The sequence below is a fragment of the Necator americanus genome, chromosome III, assembly GCF_031761385.1.
Source record: "Necator americanus strain Aroian chromosome III, whole genome shotgun sequence".
Classification (NCBI taxonomy): domain Eukaryota; kingdom Metazoa; phylum Nematoda; class Chromadorea; order Rhabditida; family Ancylostomatidae; genus Necator; species Necator americanus.
Genome location: NC_087373.1, coordinates 1,660,187 through 1,684,094, shown reverse-complemented (window position 1 = coordinate 1,684,094; position 23,908 = coordinate 1,660,187). Strand labels below are relative to the sequence as shown.

Below are 23,908 nucleotides of genomic sequence, written 5' to 3'. Positions count from 1 at the left end.
GTGCAAAAAAGTGCCTCTAATATAACAAATATTACGAATACAGAAAAAAATCGTATTTTAGAAATTAAAGCGGTGACGATCATGAGGATTTATTTATTCATAATCCATGCCCAAGAGGAGAATTCGCATTATATTCTGGATCTCTGGAAGATCACATCCGAAGTTTTTCTCAGTTGTTCGAAGTTGTTCGATACTTAGTTCCTAAGTCGTTTCAGTGTGTCCTCTCCTACCTTAGCAAATCCCTCTTGCTATGGTTGGTAGCTGCTGCTGATTCATGCTAAGATAGAATCGTTTCCCCAAGTCTACTCGGGGCATTTCGTCTAATTTCTTGGCGCTCTCTCGGTTTTTCTCAATCTTTCATTCCCCATAAATTGGATCATTCGTGAGGCGTCCACTTCGTAGCCGAGTTTTTTTTCTTCGTCTCGGCCAACGTCTCTGAAGGACGCGACTCTGGTCGATCACGTTTAAGGTAGGGTTTAATTTGATGCTCTGTTAGGATTAAAGTAACCATACCCTATCCATGATTCTTAACTTCCGACCAACTTCTCAGGATATTGTGGATTTCGCTCACTGTAGATAGTTTTTCGAAGACTTTTTACACGTTTTTGCTTTTTAGTGTCAGTTACTTGTATTCGTTTTTATTCGTTTTTTGTTTCCCGGCAGTATGTGCCACCGAATTTCTTCCGAATTGATCAGGTAGCATCCAGAGAGATTCTGATTCTGATTCTCACGATTTAGAAAAAAGAATAGAGCTAAAAATAGGTAAATCGATGGGCGATGCCTACCGAATTCAAAAAAAAACTCCAATCAATAATTGCAGTCGTTGGCGTTCCAAATATGACTTTTTGCTTTTTTTCTTCTCTTTCTCGATTTTTCCATTCAGAGCGATTAACCTACAGACCAGCACTTGAAAGTGCATTGCGCGACAAGTATAGGTGGTTTTTGTAGGTAAATAGGTTGTCCCTTCTAAAGTATGGATAATTTATTTTTTCTTTGTTCATTCATTCATTCATTCATTCATTCATTCATTCATTCATTCATTCATTCATTCATTCATTCATTCTTTATTCATGTGTGTATTCAGCATACAAGGAATAAATAACACAAATATACACCACAAGAGAGTAACAGTACACATATATTACATGAGTAAGTAACAGTACATACGTATACATTACAGTAACAGTACAGTAATTAACAGTACTGTTACCGTAAAAGAAGTGTTACATATACAGTACTCAATACAAGCGAGAAAACCTCTAATTACTTTGTTATTTAAGGAATCCGCTAAATTCTCTCCTAAATACTGACATTTTTACTGGAAATAGGAAACTTTTTGCACTACCGAGCAATCAATAATAATCAAATAGTCCGTTGTCTGGTTCTGTTAACGAAAAATGATTAATCAAATAGAAAAAAAAACTGAAAATATTTGGTTAATTTCAACTGCTAAACGACATTTATCAATGATCAATCTGGTAAAATCGCTGATTTCCATATCACTACTGTATTTTTTCTTTTTGCTCCTTTTTCATTCTATTTTTTGGTCTTTTTTTTCTCATTTACTCATTTATGAATTATACATACAAATACAGTGTGCTACTACTGTAGTTATCGCTAGCAAAATTCTCATCTCTTTTGAATAACTTCTTTTGAATACCTTAGTGATATTGGAAGAGATCATGTGACGTCATCCGCCCGATTGTTTTCATTCTGAACCGAACAGAGCGCATCGGTTACTATAATATATGGGTTACGCGGTTCATCCCTGATATGAAATTAATTGATTTCTCTGTAAGAACCAGCCGACCATCTAAGAGTTTTTTCTTACAAATAAAAATTAATTCGAATAGAAATTTCCGCTGTCAATTCCTAATTCCAATTTTTCGCCAAGTTTCTTCAAATCATCTGGATTTTGCATCCTGTAGATATTTTTTGAACGCATTTTTCCACGCCCAGCTTGTTCACTGAAATATGAACCGTCGGCAAAATCTATGATAAAGCATAAAGGATAAAGTGTCAGGTGTTCGTCAATCCACATGAGATGTGCCGCTCATTTCTAAATTTTCAGAATTTCGATTTTTTTTGAAATTTACGAACATGTGTCTAGTCCACGCAAGGAATGACTTACGTGTGTTAGATGATGTATCAAGTCAGTGTTTTTATTCTCCCGGACAACTCTGGCACCAATTCATCGACCCCGGAGCGATGAAATGCTTGGTTGGCACTAGGGTGGATTCCAACTTTCAATCGATCATGCTGCAGACACAACGGAACCTCTTACCGATTTCGCTACACCGCACCAAAATCGATGAAATTCAGGAAATAATCGTCAAATTATCATCAAAATCAAAACATGATTATATGAACTTCTAGTTCTTTCCAAAGAGTGGAACAGGAGCAAGTTCTACTATTCTCTCCTTTTTTTCTTTTCTTTTTGACCCCCCGCTTATTATTTGCTAGGAAAGCGTTGATATTGGAAAAAAACGTAAAAAGCTAAAAAAAAGAGGATGAATACGTCTGAAAACGAAGGGAAAAATTCTGAATTAAAAGTACACAAGAATGAAACCTCTGCACGTCCGACGCTTCTGATTCTGATCGAAGGCCGATTGTGTGGGGTATTTTTACTTGTTTTACGGTACGTAATATCACATAGGGGCGGGTGTGGTGTAGCGGTTAGAGGTTCCGCTTACTGCACAATCGATCGGAGGATCGAATCCGCCCTAGTGCTCACCAAGCCTTTCATCCCTCCGGGGTCGATAAATTGATACCAGACTTGTCTGGGAGGATAAAAGCACTGACTTGACACATCGGCTAGCCCCCAGAAGTCATTGTATAGGGCAGTTACACATTCGTGAACCTCGAACGATTCTGAATTGAAGTGAACGTGGGGGCGCAGGTCCCAAGCGGATTGATTAACGCCAGAAACTTTATCCTTTATCCTTTTAATATTGCATAGTTCAAAAGAGGCTTATTTGTAGTCTTGGAAAGATAAAGATAATTTTGATGTATTTATGTCTCTATCCTAAAAGTAGTACAATAGAGTTCCTCTCTCTGGAATCCTTAGAGTCTTAGTGGGTAGAAAAAGTTCCTCCTCTTCGGAAAGTTCGAAGGTAATTTTCACGAGTTGAAATTGAGGCCGATTTTTATGGATCCATTACACGCTATTCGGAATCTTTACACTCGATTCTCTGATTCAGTTGAGGAGTTTTCACCCGGGAATTTTTTTTTTTGGAAATCAAGAATAGCGCCAAAAATGTTTTCTTCCTCAAGAGTGGGAACAAAAAAAAAGGTTTTCTTTATTTCTCTCTTAATATGCCCTTAGGATAAAAAAAAAGATAGGAGATAGGTACTGACTGCTAGGTTCTTTTCCGATCTGGACCATCATTTCCCGTACATTTCATTGCACAGATATTGTCCTCCCGGCTTCTGTTGGTCCCGAAAAGAGTACAGTCGTTTACTATAGGAGCACGTTTACTATATGTACTGCATGGAAATTGGTGCTCTGTAATGTCAGTCCTCACCGGACCTTAATTTTTAAGATCAAGTATAAATTTAAAAATATAAGAAAAAGACAAGGAACTCGTCTCCGGACAAAAACGGCGCCTTACTTCAGTGGTTATCCATCCACGGATCTAGAAAGCCGAGGACTTTGAGATTCTCCGATGTTACATAATTCGATTCTGTCTAAAGATACATCCGGCTTTTATCGGATAAGATCCAAACATTCTCGACAAACTTACGGATCGTGATCCAGTTTTAGAACGGGGTCTTTTTTTCCGCAGTTAACGAGTCTTCAGTCATTTGTGAGCGCTCACAAAAGGCTTCATGTCGGCTAACGTTGCTTCATTTTAGCGGTGATGTTGTGGATTGAGGATTTCTTCAAATGTCACCAACACTTTCACCACTCACTTGACCTTGGACGTTGTAAAAATGGGTCGTTTTCTTGGAAATGTCATAACTTTGCACCGCTTTCTGTTCTTTGTTCTATTTTCCCTTTCTCGCATCTCTGCTCAGATCAATACTTATCTTTTGCACATATGTAGTCTTTGAAGTAGCTGTTTGCGCCAGTCACTTTTTGATAAGGCAGAATCATTGCAATATTTAAAGGCATCGTTTCACGAAACTGAGGTGGTGCGGAAATCCAGGAAACCCGTGAAGTTCTAGATGTAGGTAACGGAACCCAGCACGGCTAGGCTGTAATTCCACTAATCGCCGTAAAAAAAACAGCATGGAAGACGCCGTACTTCTCGCCAGCCTATTCAGATGAAGGTAATGAACAAGGCTGCTGATGAGGCCTGGGCGTGTAGAATGGGACGTGTTCTAACGTACCTCGTAGGAAAAAACGCTGTTCCCACGGCGTTTTTTTCGACTTCTAAGGGGAGATTGAGAGGAGTCACGCCAGGTTCTAAAATTCGAACTATATCGGGGTTTCCGCACTACGTCAATTTCGTGATAAGCTGCCTTTGATATATCGACACGAGATTATTGATTTATTCTATTGAACACTTTGTTTAGTGTTCACGTTTATAGTCGTTGCCTGAAAAACATATAAGCTATGCTACAAAATGGGGTTCCTACGTCATTTTTGTGATTCCTTTAAAAAATGTCCTCGTTATTGTAGTGGCTTTCCCCGCCAAACTGTTTAATTTCGCTTAGTTGAGTTTCAATTTAAATTTAAGCATATACTAAATAGGAGAAGGTTGTTTGGACGTTCTCATATTCAATGAACTCATCGTACAAAACCCAGGACTTATGTTTACCCGGACGACCGCGACGCACGCCTGACTCGCGCAGTTCAGCGAGTGGAGAAGATTCAGGCGGAAAAAGCGCGCAAACATAATTCTTACCGAGGATATTTCATTTCCTTATTTATTTACCACCTGTTCTTTCCTCCCTTTCTCTCTTTTCTTTCTGAAAGCACTCACTTTGTTGTTGTTGTTGGTCCTGCAGCGCCCTTCTCTTTGTTATTGGAGCAGTTTTTGTTCATCCATTTTATGTTTGTATGTTTACGTTTATTGTTTATTTCACAATGTCTTTAGATATGCTGCTACATGCGCTTGTGTCACTTTTGTTAGCCACCGGTGTCCAATCGGTGGTAGATCATGAAGATCGTCAGATCATCCTCACCGCTCATGGAATGAGTGTCGACGATGTGGAGAATCGTGTCGTCATTCCAAGTAAGTGCGCCTATTAAGTTTTTTTTTTCTTTCTTGTCATTAACTCCGTTCGGATCCATAAAAGCATTGCCATAATACTTCGTTTAAAAACTTGACCTTAGCAAGACGGGACGAGTCTTTGCCCGGATTCCAATTTTCGCGATGGAAAACAATTGTCGAGCTTCCAAACTCGTCTTTATCGAAAGGAAATAATAGATTTTCATCTAAACCTCGCTGGGATAACAAGAATACTTGCACCTAAACCCCAAATGCACTTCCCAATGCTAAGGTCTCAAGAATAGAGGACTTGGAGATCGTGGGGTCCCATCCGATCTCCATCCTTTGCCTATGGAAATAGAGTTGAACGACGAAAAATTAACAGTTTTTCTTCTTCTAAAAATATGTTATTTATGTTTAGTACAAGACGGTCGAATTCCTCCATTACCGTGTGTAATGGCAAACGCTGGTGCACATCAACATGGTGAGACTTTCACAAAAAACAATTTCCACTATCAATGTCAGAATGGAACGGCTGAAGTTGTAGGTAAGTAGGAAGCCTCTTCGTTCAAACATATCAATGCCCATTATCGATCGATTCGTGTGGCACGTACTTTTTTAGCTTGCATAGCAGACGATCAATCAGTAATCCAACTTGGCCGGACATTTGTAAAGAATGGAATAAAGCATAAATGTAATATAGTTGGAGATTCAGTTACTTATGAACAGGGTAAGTCAAGGAGGATTTGTATTCGATTCTAACTAGTACTGCAAATAAATATTGTTTGGATTTGTGTCAACGGCTTGGTTTAGTTTAGGAATATCTTAGGATTAGTGCTATAATTTTAGAAGCGATGTGCTTCGACAATGGTATTCACTACTCAATCGGTGATACATTCCGTAACGGTTCATTCCGACTCACATGCGGACAAGATGGGATTATTATCGAAGGTGGGTACATCCTACCATGTTTTTTTTTCTTTTTTTCGCTTCGCTCTTCTTTGTAAAATATCGTGGACACCGTGATGAGTTGTAAAAATGGACTCTGATTGTTGCTCGATTAATTTTGCTCAATGTTTTCCTACACTTTTGTTTTCTGTACTTATCCTCTGTATCTTTAATTTATACTATTCACTCCAAGACATATTATTGTTGACATGTTATTGTTAGTTTACTGTCGTAAACGAATACTTTCTTTAGTTCAGTAGACTCAAAACGTCCTGACAACATTCAAGGACAGGTGGTGCAATTGCGTATGCGGCTGTGCATAAATATGACGCGGTCACAAGATTTGTCACCTGCATGACCCGATTAGAGCTAGCGATGATCTCAAATTGGCTAAAAAGACGTTCGGAAGTCTTTGTATGAACTCTATTTTCAATTACCTCTAATTTTCTGGGGCCATTGTCGCGAAGGACGCTTTCGTATTCTTTACTTCTAGGCAGTTATGCATGATTATAGTCGGGTTGGGACTAAGCGGTGCGTTTCGGGTCGAGCGTAACCATCGCAAACAGTGCTAGTGAAGTAAGCGATGGTCCCACATGGATCCCAACCGCTACAGGGACCGTACCGCTTCGTGTGCAGCCATGTACGCTACTGCACCCAGCTTCACGTCGTTATGACCCGACTATGAGTGCCTTGAATGCAACAAACCATCACTAAATTCTCTCAAATAAGTTAAATGCGTCGTCTGCGCGATTTTTTCATATAGGTGCTACTAGAATTTTGGAGGGAGCGTTTTATTTTCTTACAGAATTCGTTAGCCGAATGTTTTTAGTTCTGGGTACTTCATTACCGCACCACTTTTAACTCAATGACCAACCGCGCGCCTCTCAGTTCTCGTGAAATAGGGTACCGGAGTTATTTTTGATCTCCCGCAACCACAACCAGTCGTGGATCATGTTCTTCCCAGGATTTTTTGTATTAGCTGTTTTCTTCTTGCCTTTCGTAGTTTCTCATCCATTTTCTGTGTAATTACGTATTAAACATTATCCCATACGCCTAATGCTTATGATCTTCCCGTTGGTCGTAATGACTTCAGTGGGTTAGGACCAGACCCCATACATAGGACTTTTTTTTCGTTATTAAGTGAACTGTTTCAGGATGTTACCTCCAGAACTCCGCCGAATATTTAATGGCTGGCGAATCTCGTATAGTCGGTCGACAACGGCACGAATGTGAAGTTCTTAGTGACGGCAGAGTACGATATCAGGTTAAAGGTGATTCATGGATAAATTTACTTGGTACTATGTTGCCAAGTATACTGCAATATTACCCAACATTTTTTGTAGTGATCGGTTGTGTTCGAGAAGGTCAACACTACAACATTGCTCAGGTGTTCACAGATAAACACGTGCGTTATCAATGCAAGAATGATGGATCATTGGATGTACTAGGTTTGTTAGCTTAAGAAATTTTGCCGGAAAATATTCACTGCTGTTCTTCATTCATGTCTGTGCTTCTTTTATAGTAGGGTCAAGAGGATATGAAGCACGATGCAGGTGCATAAGCGACTGCGCTTAAAGCGGTGCGGTGCAGCGTAGCGGTTAGGATCGGATGGGGACCCACGCTAGCACCTTTCTTCGGTGCAGTTCGCAATGGTCCCACCTCGATTCGATCCGCTATCTCCATCGAGTCGCTTGGAGCGTAGCCGCTTACGCAACTACACCGTGCTTCATGTCGTTTTGATCCCGATACCGCGAATAGCGGATCAATAGAGTTCGGTGCTTGGTTTTAACTAAACGGAGACGTCGTAGAACTCAGCTAATAATACGATACTATATCAGATTCTTGATATTACGGTACTACAAGATATGATGATACTTTCCACAATTTTTCAGTAGCCATAGGAAATCTTTTTTTTTAAACTGAGGTTCATTCGACGATTCTTAGGTTGTGTGGATGAAGGACTATTTTTGGATCTTGGACGTGATCTACTTATGAATGGAATGGTTCATAGATGTTATCAGGTTGATACCACAACATTCTATCACAAGTGAGTTCAGAAATAAGAGAATTGTGTTCTACGACCTTTTTGACCTTTTCCTGTTATTTTCATTCTTGAGTCATTTCTGTGGAATCCAGAGAGAAAGAGAGAGAGAGAGAGAGCTTACAAGTTCGGGAACAAAAAAAAACAGAAAGGGAACATATTTGTCTTGCTTCTAATGATTGTGGCATTTTCATTCCACATTTGCGCATCGATCATAGTGCGAACGCTTTTTGTTTCGTAATTTTAAAGAAATCTTTGTATAGGGTGTCTGGAAGCAGTTCATCGAACAAATTCCTATGACTCACCCAGACTAACCGTCTGAAATAAGAAAGTGCAAGCCAACCGTTCCCATCTACATTCCACCAATGCTTAATTAAAACAAATTTTATTTGTTTTTAATTAAACACTGGTGGTGTATTTGTCAAGTACACACAGGATGGTCCCACTATACTTGAAGAAAAAACAGCCATCACATGAAGAAGGTATCGTTGAATGAGAATAATAGTAATTCATTTTTGTTTAAAAGTTTTTTTTTTCGGTTTTTCTTTTTGCTTTTCAATCCCTGCCACCACCTATTGTTCAGTACGGGTGGTATCATGCATATTTCATCGCAGATGACCAGATATCTGTAACCTTATTATTTCTGACCGGTCATTGTGAGATCAAAGTTGCACAAAATGCTGAAATGACGACAGAATTTCATAGTTAGCTCTCGTATTTTGGTGTGAAATAAATGAACAAATAGGATCTTATGCTTAACGTCTTATTTTTCAACAGTCTCCTACTACTATTATATTTTTTTTTTCTGGATTCTGTCTAAGAGGTGACAGCGTACAAATAGATAAGATCCTGTTTTTCACATCTTCCCACGTAATTTTCCTTTCGAATGCACTGTGGACCGTTCGTATACAGAGAAATCTGCAGGATAGAAGCTGTTTAGGCCCATTTTTGAAACTTCGAACTTGTTAGAAATTAAAAATTTGTTCTTGCGCCAGTGGGAAGTGGATGTGCAAATCCAGAATGTACGAGTGGAGGAAAGGAATCATGGAGAAATATTTACATTCTTTCAATTTCTCTATTCCTATTGACTTTTATCTCTTGAAAAAAAGAAACCTTCTTCAAGTAATTGGTCAACGAATCTTTATTTATCGCCGACTCGGTGTGCTAAAGTGCTGATAATCGTCTGATTAGCAACACGGGAATCAAAAATTGCTCCCTTATCACAAATATTTCCCCATAAGCGTAGAAGATTTTTGATCAGGTATCTCTAATTGCAGCTGACAGATTAAATTCTCGTGGATCTTCGTTTTTTAAGGTATAAGTCACTTGACATTGGCGGTGATAAGACAAACGATAACCGCATGTGCTTGTGCTGATCCGATCGTTCCCGACACAAACTCCAGAGATCTGCACAATTTCTCATGCGCTGTTTAGACCAAAGCACGCTTCAGCCGCAGAACGAAAAAACGCAGGATTTCTCATTTCAATGAATTGACTCGCACTCGAAAACACACCACATTTTATCATTTAGCGGAAACAAAAACATAGAAAAACTGGCTGTTTGTTCTAAATTCTCAAAGATTTCAAATACTGCAAAAAAAAAACAGCAAATGAAGCGGATTGCACAACAAAAGTGCAAGCACCATCGAATATTTTGAATTCATCTTTCATTGCTCTACTTTTCCATGCTCACTTTTGCACTTTGAAAAATGTAAACAAAAAATTCATTTATTGTCACAGATTATTAGTTTGATGGATGTTTCGATAACTTTCTAAGCATCACATAATCATTCTCTGAACTCTATAACCAATGGTTTTGTGGTTTTGGAATCGCTAAGTGCGTATGGAATCCCAGGATCATAAGAAAACTGATTAGTTTCTCGGAAGATTTGCGAACTTTTCGATTCGCTTCAAGTTTTTTTTCCTAAGGGCAATTGTTCGAGTGTACTCAGTTTGGAACTGGAAACATGTAACTGATTGACAGCCCAAGTGCAATTGTACCATAGATGCCTACGATTGTGGATATGATTTACGGATAGCGATCGCGAAGAGAACAAGTTTGCTTACACTGTAAAAAAATAAAAAGAAAGTGAAAATAATGTAAGGAAAGTGAAAAATCTATGGATTTGTTTTCTTAAATAGTGCCAAAGCTCTTATAATCCTTTATTCATGGTTAACGTTTCGGTGAGTTCCCCTTCTTCAGAGCCTGAAAGGGTGAAATCGATTGTGATTTATCTGACGAAACGTCCCATGCACCCAATAAAGAAAATTCTAAGTCCTCTGTTTGAGTCACATAGCTTTGTAGCTACATAGTTTCAGAAGTAAAAGTGTAGGTCATATCTTAGGATAAGATGAGTCTCCTGTTGCTGCTTGATACCTGGGATGAGGTGATTAGCGAAATCAAATGTCCGCCTTAAGTAAGAGACAAAATTTGTTGAAAGCGGTGCATGGAAACTGATTCTATAGATTTCCTTTTTTGTTGACAGATCTGTGCTCCCCAACGATTTTAGTTCAGAGCAGAAATTTTGGCTTTTTTTTTAACACAACAACTGTACAGCCAGGTTTTTTTTCCACAGGGAGATATTTGCTTCCCATAGCATGAATGTAATTGTTGCGGTAACGGCTGGAAAATGCTCATTGAGGCGAATATTGTACGTTTTAGAACATGAGATTTTCCCTGAGAAAAAAATTGTAAATTAGTTTGTGATTGTGAAGTCTTCGTACAGCCGTAAAGCTGACGTTTATTCCATTTCATAGCTTGGAAGCAAATTCCCTGTGCACCTCGAATTATCACTTATTTCCGTGTAATTCCCTTGAACTTAACACGTACTTCTTATCACGCCTTCGCTTTTTTTTCTCAATGATCAAACATTTTCAGAATTCACGAGACTTTACGATAATGCACTTTCAGAAAGTGCTCCTTAAAAGGTTGTCTGAATCCCTTCTTAGGGCATAAGACAAAAAGGCATCAAAGAACTGCGCAAATGCCTTTCTTTATGGAAATCATCAAAGATGAGAAGAAAAAAACACAAAATCAAGAAATCATGCTGTGTAAACCACGGTTTCTTATTCAGAGAAATTTCCATTCGATATAATTGGGATTACTATTCGAGAAAAAAAAAGAACGAATTTTGATTTAGGAAGTTTTTCTGTAGTGGAACCGTAGTAAGTCTAAGTAGTAAATGCATTTCTTCGGAAGTAATAATGACATGTTTTGAAGAAAAAAAAACAGCTTCAAAATTAGGTTCAGATTTATTTTTCTATTTTCAAGCAAATTTCCCCCCTCCTGCTTGTCCTTTTTATATCCCTATTTGAAAGGACAGAAAACAATTCTAGAGAGTGAGTGTTTTAAGGATATCGGTGCATTAACTCACTCACTTTGAAAATTACTTTAAAAAAAGGGGAAAATCAGAATAAAGAACTCTAAAGACTCATACGTAAAGAGCAAAAAATATGGCTACTCAAGAATGTCAACAAATGATTTTTTGAAAACGATGTGAAAAATTTACGAAAGCTGTAATCCTAAGGTGATATTTGGATAATGTGAAAATGTTAAGTGTATCCGATGTAACCTTTCCGTCCCTAAGAAGCTCTTCAATCCTATATCCTCTAGATTAATTAATTCCTGTTGTTCTCGGCTAATCCTTACATGAGATGACCTTAAAGAAATATTGTGCCCCCGTTGTACTATACTTACGTTTTAGGTTTCCTAGAAATCACAAGGTGTTCACATTTTACACTCTAGTACTAGTTCATCTACAAGTAATAGTAATAGTGAATACTTACTAAAATTAAGAATTTATTAAATTAGAATTTAAACTTGTTAAAATCTTAACTTATTAAAGAAAAACTTAAACATATTATTAACTATTATTTACTACTTATTATTTAAACTTATTTTTTTAAATTAAATTTATTAATTATTTTATTGAAACGAAACTAAAACTAACTGTGATGAGAAGAGGAAATGAAGGGCAGGGCTGATGTGTAAAGTTTTCGCTCGTTTTCGTTTTCTATCCCATTCAGTAATAAAGAGGGCAATTGCAAAGAAGTAGAAATAGATTTTTCCTAAACGCATGGAATTCTGGACGAACATCAGCTCTATCGCCATGGAGAGCGATGAAGAGACTCCCGCAGATTTTTATGCAAATCCCTCCGAGACATTACGTATCCAGTGGATTTCTATCACCACAGTGTCTAGTAATCAGTTTTGAATTAAAAGGCTAAAGCTCCTTTAGTAGACAAATAAATAAGAAATAAATAAATAGTAATGATAAGAACAGAATAAATAATAATATAAATAATTAATAAATAATATAAATATTGAGATCATAAATAATAAATAAAACAATATATAAATAATAATAGACTTGGATTTTGATATTAGATTTATTTTTGACTAAAAATTAAATTAGGCACATTGTTTGGGGTCTCTTTGAAGTAAGAAAAAGGGAAAAAATAAAGGGCACAGCGTTAATCAGTCCCTATGGAGATGCGCCTACGCATTTATTCAACATCGTTTGGCCAAATGTGTTTAATTTCCTCAATTTCACTTTAAAAAGTGCTAAGACCTTAAGTTCACGTCGATAAGGGTACTATCTGTATGTTTCTATAGTTTAGACTTGCTTCACGTGGGATAAAACTTCAATTTATAATTGTTTGTGGTTTTTGAACGCGTGTGCGGTCTTACGATGACTTGTGGGGGCGAGCTGAAGTATTTGCTGGGTGTTTTTCTCCTCCTGGATGAGTCTGATACCAATTTATCGACTCCGGTGGGTGGAGGCCGCAAAAGGTCAAGTCTGAAGCGGAATCGAGCCATAGATTCATGTACTCATAGTTCAGCCTCTTATCAGCTACACTACACCCTTTCCGTTTTTCTTCTGAGAATAACGAAGTTCCATTTGTGTAGTAGTAGTAGTATTAGTATTTCCTTATTGATCACATCATTGATGACTTATTGATTATTGGCCATGGGCCACTGCCCCTTAGGGCAAGACCTTTCGTTCCCTTTTCATTTTGAGAAACTGAGGCGTCTTTTCTCAATTTCCGGGACATACTCATCCTATAGTACATGTATTATATATTTTATGTTTTTATGTGTTATATTTTTCAAAAACCAAAACTTACTAAGTAAATTCTATAGTGTATATTTATAAAAATAAAATATAAAAAAAGTAATTAGTAGTAAGTTTCAAGAACTTGAAACTTACCACTACATAACTCTGATTCTTTGAAAGTCTGCTGTTCAGAAGCTGAATGAGTACTTTTTTCTTGAGGGCAGCTTCATTATCGTAATACTAGTAATCCAAAGAATACGAACAAGTTATAGAGTCGTAATTAAGTTGTAAGTGACTTTGAATAATCTCCTCTTCAGAACTTATATATCTATACTACTATAAATGTACATTTATACATAGTTCGTACTGGGAAGAAAGTTCGAATCACTTGTTAGTGAACTCACGTTTGTCAGTACAGACGTAGGAGGAGTGTAAGTGTTAAAGAAGAGAACTGTTTAGCGGTAAATTAGGAGAATCAGTTGAAAGTTAAGGTCGTGGATCCTTATTTGTGGGAACATGATCCCTAATTTGGTATTGCATCATTCAAAGTACGATTTTATACCAATACAAAATCGACGATTGCGGTTTCAATGTAATTTTTTTTCTTTTTTAAAATAATATAATAGTATAATAATATAATATGATATTACATTATAGTATAATCTCCTATTTATACGAAAATAACATGAATATAATATAAATATGAGTACAATATAATAAAGTATGGTTTAATATGATTAGTTTTATTTAAATTTTTATTTATATTTTTTAATTTAATTTAGTGTAATGTAATGATAAGTGTAGTATAATATATGACATAATATGATGTAATATAATATGATATACCATAATACTTTTCGTTAAGAGCATCGAATTACAGCAATTAAACTTTAAAGTAAAGGATAAAATCGCTGGCGTATCAATCCACTTGGGATGCGCCAACTTTACAATTTGGTCGTTGAGTTTTGGCGCTGTTGGGTATACAATCCCCGATGATCAAGTCAGTGTTTTTTATCATCGCAGACAAGATTGGTACCAATTTATCGACATTTATCCAATTTATGGATGAACGGCATAGTTGGCACTAAGGCAGTTTCGAACCATCGACCGTTTGGCTACAATGGACCTCTAACCGATTGCACTAAACCTGCCATTGAATTTTGATTTATTTTAGATCAAATAATTGTTATGAATGTGACAAACTTTTTTAACATTTCGTCTTTAATGATGGTACATCGAATGAAGAAATAAAAAATAGAAGGAGGAAATAGAAAAAAAAACAAATAATTTAACTAAGGTGATACTTATAGTGGTACTAATATTAAAGGATTCCCTTGTCTACAGGTTCATGAACTTTCCAAAGTGACTTTGTTTTTTCTCTTTTCTCTCATCTATTTCCTGAAGTAAGCGGTTTAATATGTGATGCTATTACAAAGTGGTTTGTGTTATGAAAAAAAAATTTTTTGGAAAACCTGTTTTATAGCCTTATCGCCAGTGAAAACTTATGATTTATAATATGAATGATGTCATTTGATTTGTGAGAGCACAGAAATTCTCTCCATTCGCATGCCTTTGAGTGGAAAAAATGAAGTTTGAAGCATTCAGCAACGTATTTTATTCGTTCTTAAGCAAAATTGTCAATCTTTCAAGGATTTCAGTTAATTGTTGATGGATGATTCTGTGATGGTGAAAGTTTTGCAGGTTCAACTGTGAATATGGTCGATCATTATCCGAATGTATTGCATCCAGTAGTTCCGGAATGCGTGCAAGACGTTTACGCTATTGGTGAATGCTAATATATGTATTAATTACTGTATTAATTTGCTTAATTCTTCAATTTCCCCGTCCAATTGGCTATTGAGAGCATATATTCGTTTTTTCCGGGTTGCACTTCACTGTGATATTCATACAATTGAAGTTACAAATGTTCAACTCTTTTAGAGATTTATTTTTTTTCAAAACAAATGTATATGTACAGTTATTATTATCACCAAGTGCAAATAAACAATACCAATATGTCCATACCTTGTTAGGAAATATAATAATTCGATTACTGTATATGAGCTACAGTATCCGGATGCTTAGAATACAAACACAACCATAAATATACATAGAAAGATGTGAATTTTTGCACAATTGTTGTACTTAAATATTAACACCTTCACTAACTACATAATTATTAGATCCACTATCCGAACACCACTTCTATTACAGTATCATCAGATAATAAATCCGTGGGGGAGCCTAAGCTCGCGTTCGTTCGTGCTGCATACGTAGCGGTCGAGCGACACCACGTTTCAATTTCATCGGTAATATGAATGATCTGTGTTTCGTGTAGTAAGCGATGAGATCGTGAAGATTTCTGAAAACGTGAATCAATCGATTGATTTTCGGATCAAATGCGTAAGATTATGCACTCTGCAAAGTTAACACCTACTTGAAACTGCGATCAATATCGAGTCGAAATTTCGCTTCACCACTTTCTTTAACCGAATATCCGATACGGATATGGTGTACGGTACCGGCATGTATGAACGATAATACATACTGCATCGATTGTTGCGAGACAACAAATGATCTGAAAAAAAAAACGATAATAATTGGTAAATTTATGGATAGGCATAAAATAAATCCTAAAATCGACTAACCCTTCACCACATCCAGCACTTTGTAATAATCTTTCGGCTTTCTTTGAATCCATACCTTGATAGAACCATATTTGTGAACGATTGTAATCAGCAATAGAAGCTAAAATACAATAAACTAAGAAAAATTCTATCCAGAGAGGAAAAGTAAGGAAGAATTCCAGAGGGAAATTCTAGAGGGACATTTCAATTTTATTCCAATTTTCCACTAATGGATGCAGATAAATCTCCACGTTTTTTTTTTTTGAATTTCCCGTCCCATCAGAACCTGACCTGACTTGTGGTGCAATTGCGTAAGTTGTTGCGCTTTCCGTCCGTGAGCTCCAATCGCGCTGCGGTACCGAGTGAGGTCGCGACGTTTGAAACGTAATCGCTTACGCAATTGCGCATCATAATTAAGTCAGGTCATCGGTGACCCGAGACTTCTTGGACCCAAAAACGGCGCGAATTTTCAAATACCTATTTCGAAATTCCAGATATTTGAGGTTTTTTAGAGGGGGAGTGACCTTAACTTCCTACGTAGTATGATCTCGGATGAACTAACCACAACTGCTGTCCACATCACTTCCACATCGGAGCAGTTTCTGTGCTGTACGGTCGTGTTGTGATAAAAGTCGTGGATATGTGGATGAGGAGAACTGCATAGGAACACGATCACAATCGTCAAAATGTGCCGGTAGTGTACTCTGAAACTCTAGCGTTACTCGATCATCCGTAAAACGCTGAAATCCTAGCTCCTAGGCGCGTAGCACTTACCGTAGTCGGCTCCGTGAATTCCATTTCCATATAATTATCAACTAGATCACCAGTTGATAGGGATCGTTTAGTATCATCTCTTCGAAATCGATGAAATATCGATCGGAATAGATCGTGAGCAAAATCGGAAGCACGTCTTCGTGACATCTAAAATCACACAGGATAATCAAGGGAATCCATAGCACGTGGACGAGAAATTTCTCGAAAGCGTGGAACGAAAAGAACGGGAAGAAAAACGTGCACAGATTCATTAGGACAACGTGGGGTCTAAGAAACAGTAGAAATAGATACATAAATCCGACATGGACGGACTTCGTGCTGGTGCTGTTCGCCGAAATGAAAAAGTGATTTTGAAAGAAAAAAATTAAGGAAAATATGAGTAGTATCTGGTGAAAAATGTTGGAAGTCTAAGTCCATTGTGGAGGTAAGGTTGAGGAGCAGATAGGAGTCTCGAAGAGAATGAGTGAATCGCCCCACGAGACACGAGCGGATTAATCGCACCGGCGACGGACGTCTCCGGTCGTTATGAGCTGCTCTGATGGGCGGAGCGTTGTAAGCGACCGTTTTGAGCGGGAAATTGGGGGGTGGAGGAAATCGCATCGCACCCGAGATTACAGCGCGACGACGATAATCGCCCTTACTCTATTCGTCACTTCTCACAGTCACTGAGGACGATCTAAGAGTTTAGAATTCCTTATAATTATAGATTATATGGAAACTATAAGGATTTATAGATTCTTGGATTCTAGTAATTGATACTGTACTGACAGTAATAACCTGAGAAGTTAATTATAGGTGATTACACATAATTATATTCGAGCGATAAGAGAAAAAAGAAAATTCCCTTTCTCTAAAAAAAAATTCACATAAATCAAACAGGATCGAGTCCACGGAAATGTCGACTGAGAAGAATTACTAGAGGAAATCAATTAGGTTTAAAAAAAGAGTAAAAAGCGTACAAAAACAGTTCCTCTAAGAATTTGTCTGAAGTCCGGATACTCCAAGAGGCCCGGAAAAAGCGGTATGGAATTTGTGAAAAGTGCTCGTGCCCTTGTGAATTAGTACAATACGAGCGATAACGAGTCTGATTGAGTCTTTCTGAGAAAACTCAAGACTAGAATAGACTGCTCCGATTTGTGCGCACTTTTCACATCGTAGTTTGCCGAGAATACACTGCCAGGAAGAGGGATACACTCGTGAGTGAGAAGGAAAAAAAACTGCTGCTGCTATTACCCACTAATCTCCTACAATAAATCCATGCAACATTTAAATGATGCGGAATAGAAATGAATATTCTGGAAAACTGCTGGGAAAAAAAACTATGCAGCATTTTACCAGCAAAAAAAAAAGAATGACTTGATCAAGCAAAACAATTGAGTTGCTGGAAAAAAAACTACATCTGGAGGATTTTAGCGAAAAAAAAACAGTTCCAGGCAGCAACTTTCTGCAAACTTGTTCGCGTCCTCCAAACTGGAATTAGGTGGTGGGAAAAATTGTTACTACGCGAATGTTTGCTGAATCAATTGGGGGTCATTGCCGTGAAAAAAAAGAGAAAAACAAAAAAAAAAACAACTTTACGATAAGGGGGAGTTCCCGGAGGAAGGGGGGGGGGGGGGGGTGCAGGAAAAAAAGCAACACCGTGGTGGGGGTGAGTGTTGCCCCTTCACCGCAACAACTATGGCAATGCAACACCGTTTGGAGTTGCGCCCGGTAAAGCAACAGCAACTTTGGCAATGCAACACCATGTAAAGTTGCCACTATGCAACTCCATTGCTACTCCTAATACGGTAACTCTAGTACGGTAGCTGGAAAGATAAATTAATAAAAATGCATTATTACGACACCCTAAATATTTACAAGCAAATTTTCCGAGTACAAGCACTCCCTACACTACGCAGAATATCCGCTACCCACGATAATACTCACATTTGCTCTAATTTTCAGACTACTACATGATAAATGTCTACTGGTGTTCACATTCTCTCACTTTCAAATAGTACATTCATCACCGAAACCTGTTGTCCTTATCGAAAAAAAGTGTAAGCTATCAGACGCATTCAGAGAAGTTGACGAGAACATTCCACACTATTTCGTAGACAAAAATGAGACTTGTCTTGTACTTTGCGCCGCCCCGTCCGCCGAGTTGTTGGATTCATTGTTGGCGGATCCAGGAAGTGCAAAGCATATCAATGGGGTACGCTTTAATTCAGCAAGTTCTCAACGATAAATCGTTGTATTCGGGGTGGAATTTTTCAAAATTCAAAATAGAGATCATTTCAACAATCTCCAAGTCCTCTCTTCTTGAATCCACGGCATTTAGAAGTGTATTTATGTTTTCTTGTTATGACAATGAGGTTTAGGTGAAACTTTATTATTGGGCTGGAAATGATTTCATTTCTAGGCTATAACTTTATAGAATAACCAACTTTGTGGAGAAAAATAGGGAAAATATGCGGAGCCACGGGAATAAGAAAGTATCAAATTCCAGGCTATAAGTTTATAAGTTATTTTGAGGAGATAAATTCGGAAATAAGCGGAGCCGTAGGAATAAACAATTACTAGGTTGACTACTAGTCAAATAAGGAAACCCTACACAAGCGGAAATGAACCGCTCCCCTCTCCCCCTCCCATCCTCTGAAAAAAATGTAGATGGAAGTGAGAATACCGTAGCTAGCACGACACGGACGGATACCGTACACTTCTGCAAAGATGAGAAAACATGATATTTGCGCTCTCCGTTGGCGTTTATATAGCCCCGCTCATAGAACCATCGCGATGCTCGTCGAGTGACGAAATTTCGTACGGCGACAGGGCGGAGCCAACGACACGAGGTGAAGGGAATCACGGAATGACGCAATAGGACAGTGCATATAGTGGAATCCTCAACTTAGGACCACGTACGAGACTATGGGGATTTATTTATGAGGAAAAATCCAACAGAAATTTCCGTGACAAATCCTGGATTCTGACCTGGGTAGGGATTTTTGAATTTTTCAATTAGAAAAAGTGGAAAAAGGTGGCAGAGAGAGAGTTGAGACGTAGAGAAGAGATAAAATGGTTTGTGTTGACCACATCGCTGATAACTGTAATCAGCAACATAGTGGCACTAATGAATGAAAGTTGATAGATAAGAACAGCATCAGCAAATCCCGCAGCCGCATAGGTTTACGTATTTAACGCGGCAAAAAGAAAATTGTGGAAAAACGTATCGACGACGTAAACGATAAAGGAGAACGCGACCGGCGTTCGTTAATCCGTTCAAGACCCACCAACGCGATCCAATTCAACTCGGACTCATTCTCGGAGGCGGAAAAAAAAACGCATGTCTGGCGCAGACAATGATTTACGGGGTCTAGCCGATAAAACGAAGCAGCGCTTTTTACATCCTAGACACGTCTGTTACCAATTTTTCTGTACTTAATCCTAAATTAAAAAAGAAACTAAAATTAAAAGAAATCTGAATTGAAGAATAAAGATAGAGTAATAAATTAAAGATAGAGATCAAAGAAAAGAAAATTTTTTTCTGGCCCAAGGCAGAAATTTCTACATTATCAAGTGCCCGCCGCTTCGGGGATTCTCATGGTCCGATATTGTTCGAAAAAAAAAATGGAACTCCACATTTCCAACCTCCTTAAACATGTTGTGGTGCGAAACTTTCTTTTCTTTTCGAGAATATGTGTGAAAAATTTTTCCTGGCCACAGAGAACAAAGAAAATAAGCATACAAGTTGAAAATAGTAGTAGAGTAACTACATAATATATTTTCCTTTATTTATTCTCCTCTTCCTCTTCCATTTTCTTATATATATATATTTATTTATTTATTTATTTATTTTATACTCCACTGGATCTTTCTAGAATTTGCACGAAACGGCTGTAACGTTTCTGCAGTCAGATTTCGTGACAAAAAACGTGCTTAAAAACGCGCAGCTTTAAATGTTACAGTGTTAAATTTGCACTTTACACCATCCATATCTTTTCATACAACGATACTATTAATTAATATGGACGCGAGAAGCCGAAGAAGAGAAATGATCAGAAGTCGTGAGAGACGAAGAGATTTTTTTCTTCATTCTGGAACACGAAGCTCAAAAGGGACGATCCGAATTGCGAATTGCATTTATTTTAATTGAGAAGAAAAGCACTATAGATGAAATAGTAATATATCTTATCTCCCTGAAGCGGTTCATTAAATACGAACGTCTCCTAGGTTACTACCCTTTAAAATGAGGGGAAAAAAAACTCACTGTCCTTCAAGAACAACTTGATGTGGTAGCCAATTAGTGGGAAAAAACTATTACAGAGTGAAATCAAAGATAAAGTTTTTTTTTCAAACAAACAGTTTCATGTGACACTAACTAGCCTTTTAAAGGCATCACCCCACGAATCTGGGGTGGTGTGGGTTTCAGGTGGGTTATGCCTATACGGGGTCGTAGATTTTGAGGAGTAGGGTGATTCCGTCCATTTCTTCCCAGTTGCCGTAAAAAACGGCCCGGAAGATACGGCTTCGGGCGTTCCGGCACGCTATTTTCTACAGGGAGTTAGATTGGAGCGCGCCAGCCTTGTGCACGTGCCGCATCTTCCAGGCTGTTTTTTTACGGCAGTTAGGAAGAAATGGACGGAATCACCCTCCTCTCCGGAATCAGCCTCCTTGTCTACGACCCCATAGAGGCATAACCCACCTGAAACCCGCACCATCCCAGATTCGTGGGGTGATGCCTTTAAAGGACAGTTTTAGTTTTTCCCAGTTCCAGAACTGGTAACCTAAGAGATCTTCATAATTAATGTATTTCTTCCTTAAAAAAACCGGAAGAAAAGTTTTTCGAGATATTTCAAAACAAGAATCCAAATTATCCTTGAGATGTTCGCTTAGGAGCGAAAAGCACGTCCATTTAAGTGCAAATGTCCGATCCTAATAAATCATTAGTAGAGTCTATAAATCATTAATAATTACTGATGGACTCCGAAGGAAATGTGAGTCATTCTACGAAGGTTTTTCATCGGAGACAAAAAAAAAACCTATCGTAGAGAGAGAGAGAGAACAGGTCGTCATTAAAGCGAGTTTCACTGACTTTTATAATCGCTCTGATTAATCAACACCTAAGCAATGACCATTTAAATGAAATATTTTGTGAAAATTTGGGAAAAAATAGCTATGCACACAAATAACAAATAAATTAATTATTTCTGGCAGCCTTAATTTTTTTTCTGGAAAAGATTATTCCCAGAAAATTCCCAGAAAAAAAATTTAATAGGGCATGTAAAGCATGTCCGTGTGGTTTTGGTCAGAAATAATATCCTGGCAATGGCAAGGAAAAAAATTATGGTGTTGCTTTTCCAAAGCAACACCGATTGGAGTTGCATAGCAGGAGCAACTCCATGTAAAAAAAACTGGTGGAGAAATATGCAATATTCGGTTTTATTTATTTATTATTTACTATTATTTATTATTTGTTTATTATTTATTTATTATTTATTATTATTTATTATTTATTACCATTACTATTATTATTAATTTATTTTTATTTATTTTTTTATTATTTCATTATCGATATAATCCACGTATCTATGTATTCTATGATTATTTTTCTGACAGTTCAATTACTTCCAATTCAAAATTCGGTCCTACCGGGAAACATTTGCCAAAAGGTTCTAGGAAAATATGTTCTGTACCTGTCCTTTTAACCGTTTGACGACAGCGCTGCTCGCCGGTGAATCACGCACTTTTTAACGGTTATTTTTCATGATTTTCAGATTTTTCGAAGCTTTTTCCTTGGATTCAAAGGATTTATTATCTTCGAATAATATTATAATCAAAATGGACTAGGAAAAATGTCAACATGGATACGCAATTAGGTCAAATATGTAAAAAAAGCGCTCTGTCGCCAATGGGTAAACTCAATTATAGCGGTTTTTTTTATTTTTATCTAAAAACATATATTATTTAGGGTTTTACACTTTGAAATTACGAAGAAAATCTGTGCTTCTACTTTTATGGCACTCCCATTTCTCTCACTTCATCTATTACTGATTGATTCTATGTCCTTAGAATAAAAATGAAAAAATCTACCTATGATCTATGATGTGTACTTTGAAGAATTTCAGCGAATGCATGTCCTAAGTGCTCCGTTTTCATCAACGAAACGATAGTGCAATTGGGCAACCAGTAAACACTTAATGTTGAACGTTCAATGCGGGATGAGCTCCGAAAGAGCTGGTGGGGGGATTTAATTCTTGGCTCAGTCTCCGCACTTCGCGCATCTCCTGCCGGTTGCGTAGACGAGGCCCGCGTAGACGAGGCCCGCGGATACGCTTCCTGGAACATTTTTGTCTCGCTTTTTCTGGAGTATTGCCACCTTTTGCATCGCTTATTCTGGAATTTTTGCTATGAAGACTCCATTCCATCTTCGATCGTTATGATAGAACCTCCCTCCCGCATGAGACAATAGCTATCAGATTAATGACACCAAAAAAAAATTCAAAAATATTGCAAATATGAGTTTTGGCGAAGTTGGCTGATTTTGTGATTGAACAATGAAATAACTTCTACAACACGCATACGCCCACCGCTTCTAGAATTCTTCATTGACTAATACTCCCCGAAAAAAGTGGAGTTCCATAGTTTCAAGCATTTAAATATGTTGTGGTGTGAACATTTTTTTTCAAAAAATATGTGTAAAATATGAGGGTATCGCAGGCAATTATACAATTATTATATTTCAATATAAAATATATTTACAACATCTCATACTGATTATCTCATTTTATATCTACATATTGAAAAAAAAAACAAATGGAATGAGATTTCTTCAACAGAATTCAAGCTTTCGACAGATCCAGGGAAAACATTTTGCAGAAGTAAAATGATCTCCAATGATCAGTATGAAAATAATTTATCAGTTTAGTTGGCCTGTACTCATTCCGCTTGTTTTTTTCAATACGTAGAATATTTTTTATATTGATATATATTTGTTTGCGATACCTTCATATGACACATATATTCTGGAAAAAAAGGAATGATCTAGTCAAAATGTGTACATCCGGTATTTCTTGTATAATTCAATTTGATTTCTGCACACTTTTCTGCACATTTTTTGTAGATTACCAGGAAAGTTCAAGTAAAGGTCGTCTCTCGGATCGGATGACTAGTGTCCCGGATTCTTTATCGGGATCCGACATTAGCAAGGATGACTAAGGGCGCCTCGCGTAAGGTGTTCGAGTGGTTCTAAAAGACGTAGAGAGTGAGTGAGACGGCGAGTTGATAAGTGACCACCTAGGCCAATACGACAGATACGAATCAACGCTA

At 37.5% G+C, this 23,908-nt stretch overlaps 2 protein-coding genes across 2 annotated transcripts; one reads left to right on the top strand and one right to left on the bottom strand.

Annotated features, from left to right (window-relative positions):
- Positions 1-5,032: 5,032 nt before the first annotated feature.
- RB195_008320 (uncharacterized protein) lies at positions 5,033-14,991 on the top strand (the record flags this gene model as incomplete). Its single annotated transcript, XM_013451316.2, has 8 exons — positions 5,033-5,180; positions 5,578-5,703; positions 5,779-5,886; positions 6,006-6,107; positions 7,259-7,375; positions 7,448-7,552; positions 8,049-8,151; positions 14,904-14,991. The coding sequence occupies 8 exons, from the start codon at positions 5,033-5,035 to the stop codon at positions 14,989-14,991; spliced, it is 897 nt and encodes a 298-aa protein (XP_013306770.2).
- Positions 14,992-15,446: 455 nt separating this feature from the next.
- On the bottom strand, positions 15,447-16,750 carry RB195_008319 (uncharacterized protein; the record flags this gene model as incomplete). The annotated part of the gene is made up of 5 exons (XM_013451317.2): positions 15,447-15,564; positions 15,640-15,780; positions 15,851-15,950; positions 16,392-16,533; positions 16,604-16,750. The coding sequence occupies 5 exons, from the start codon at positions 16,748-16,750 to the stop codon at positions 15,447-15,449; spliced, it is 648 nt and encodes a 215-aa protein (XP_013306771.2).
- Between the last annotated feature and the right edge of the window lie 7,158 nt (positions 16,751-23,908).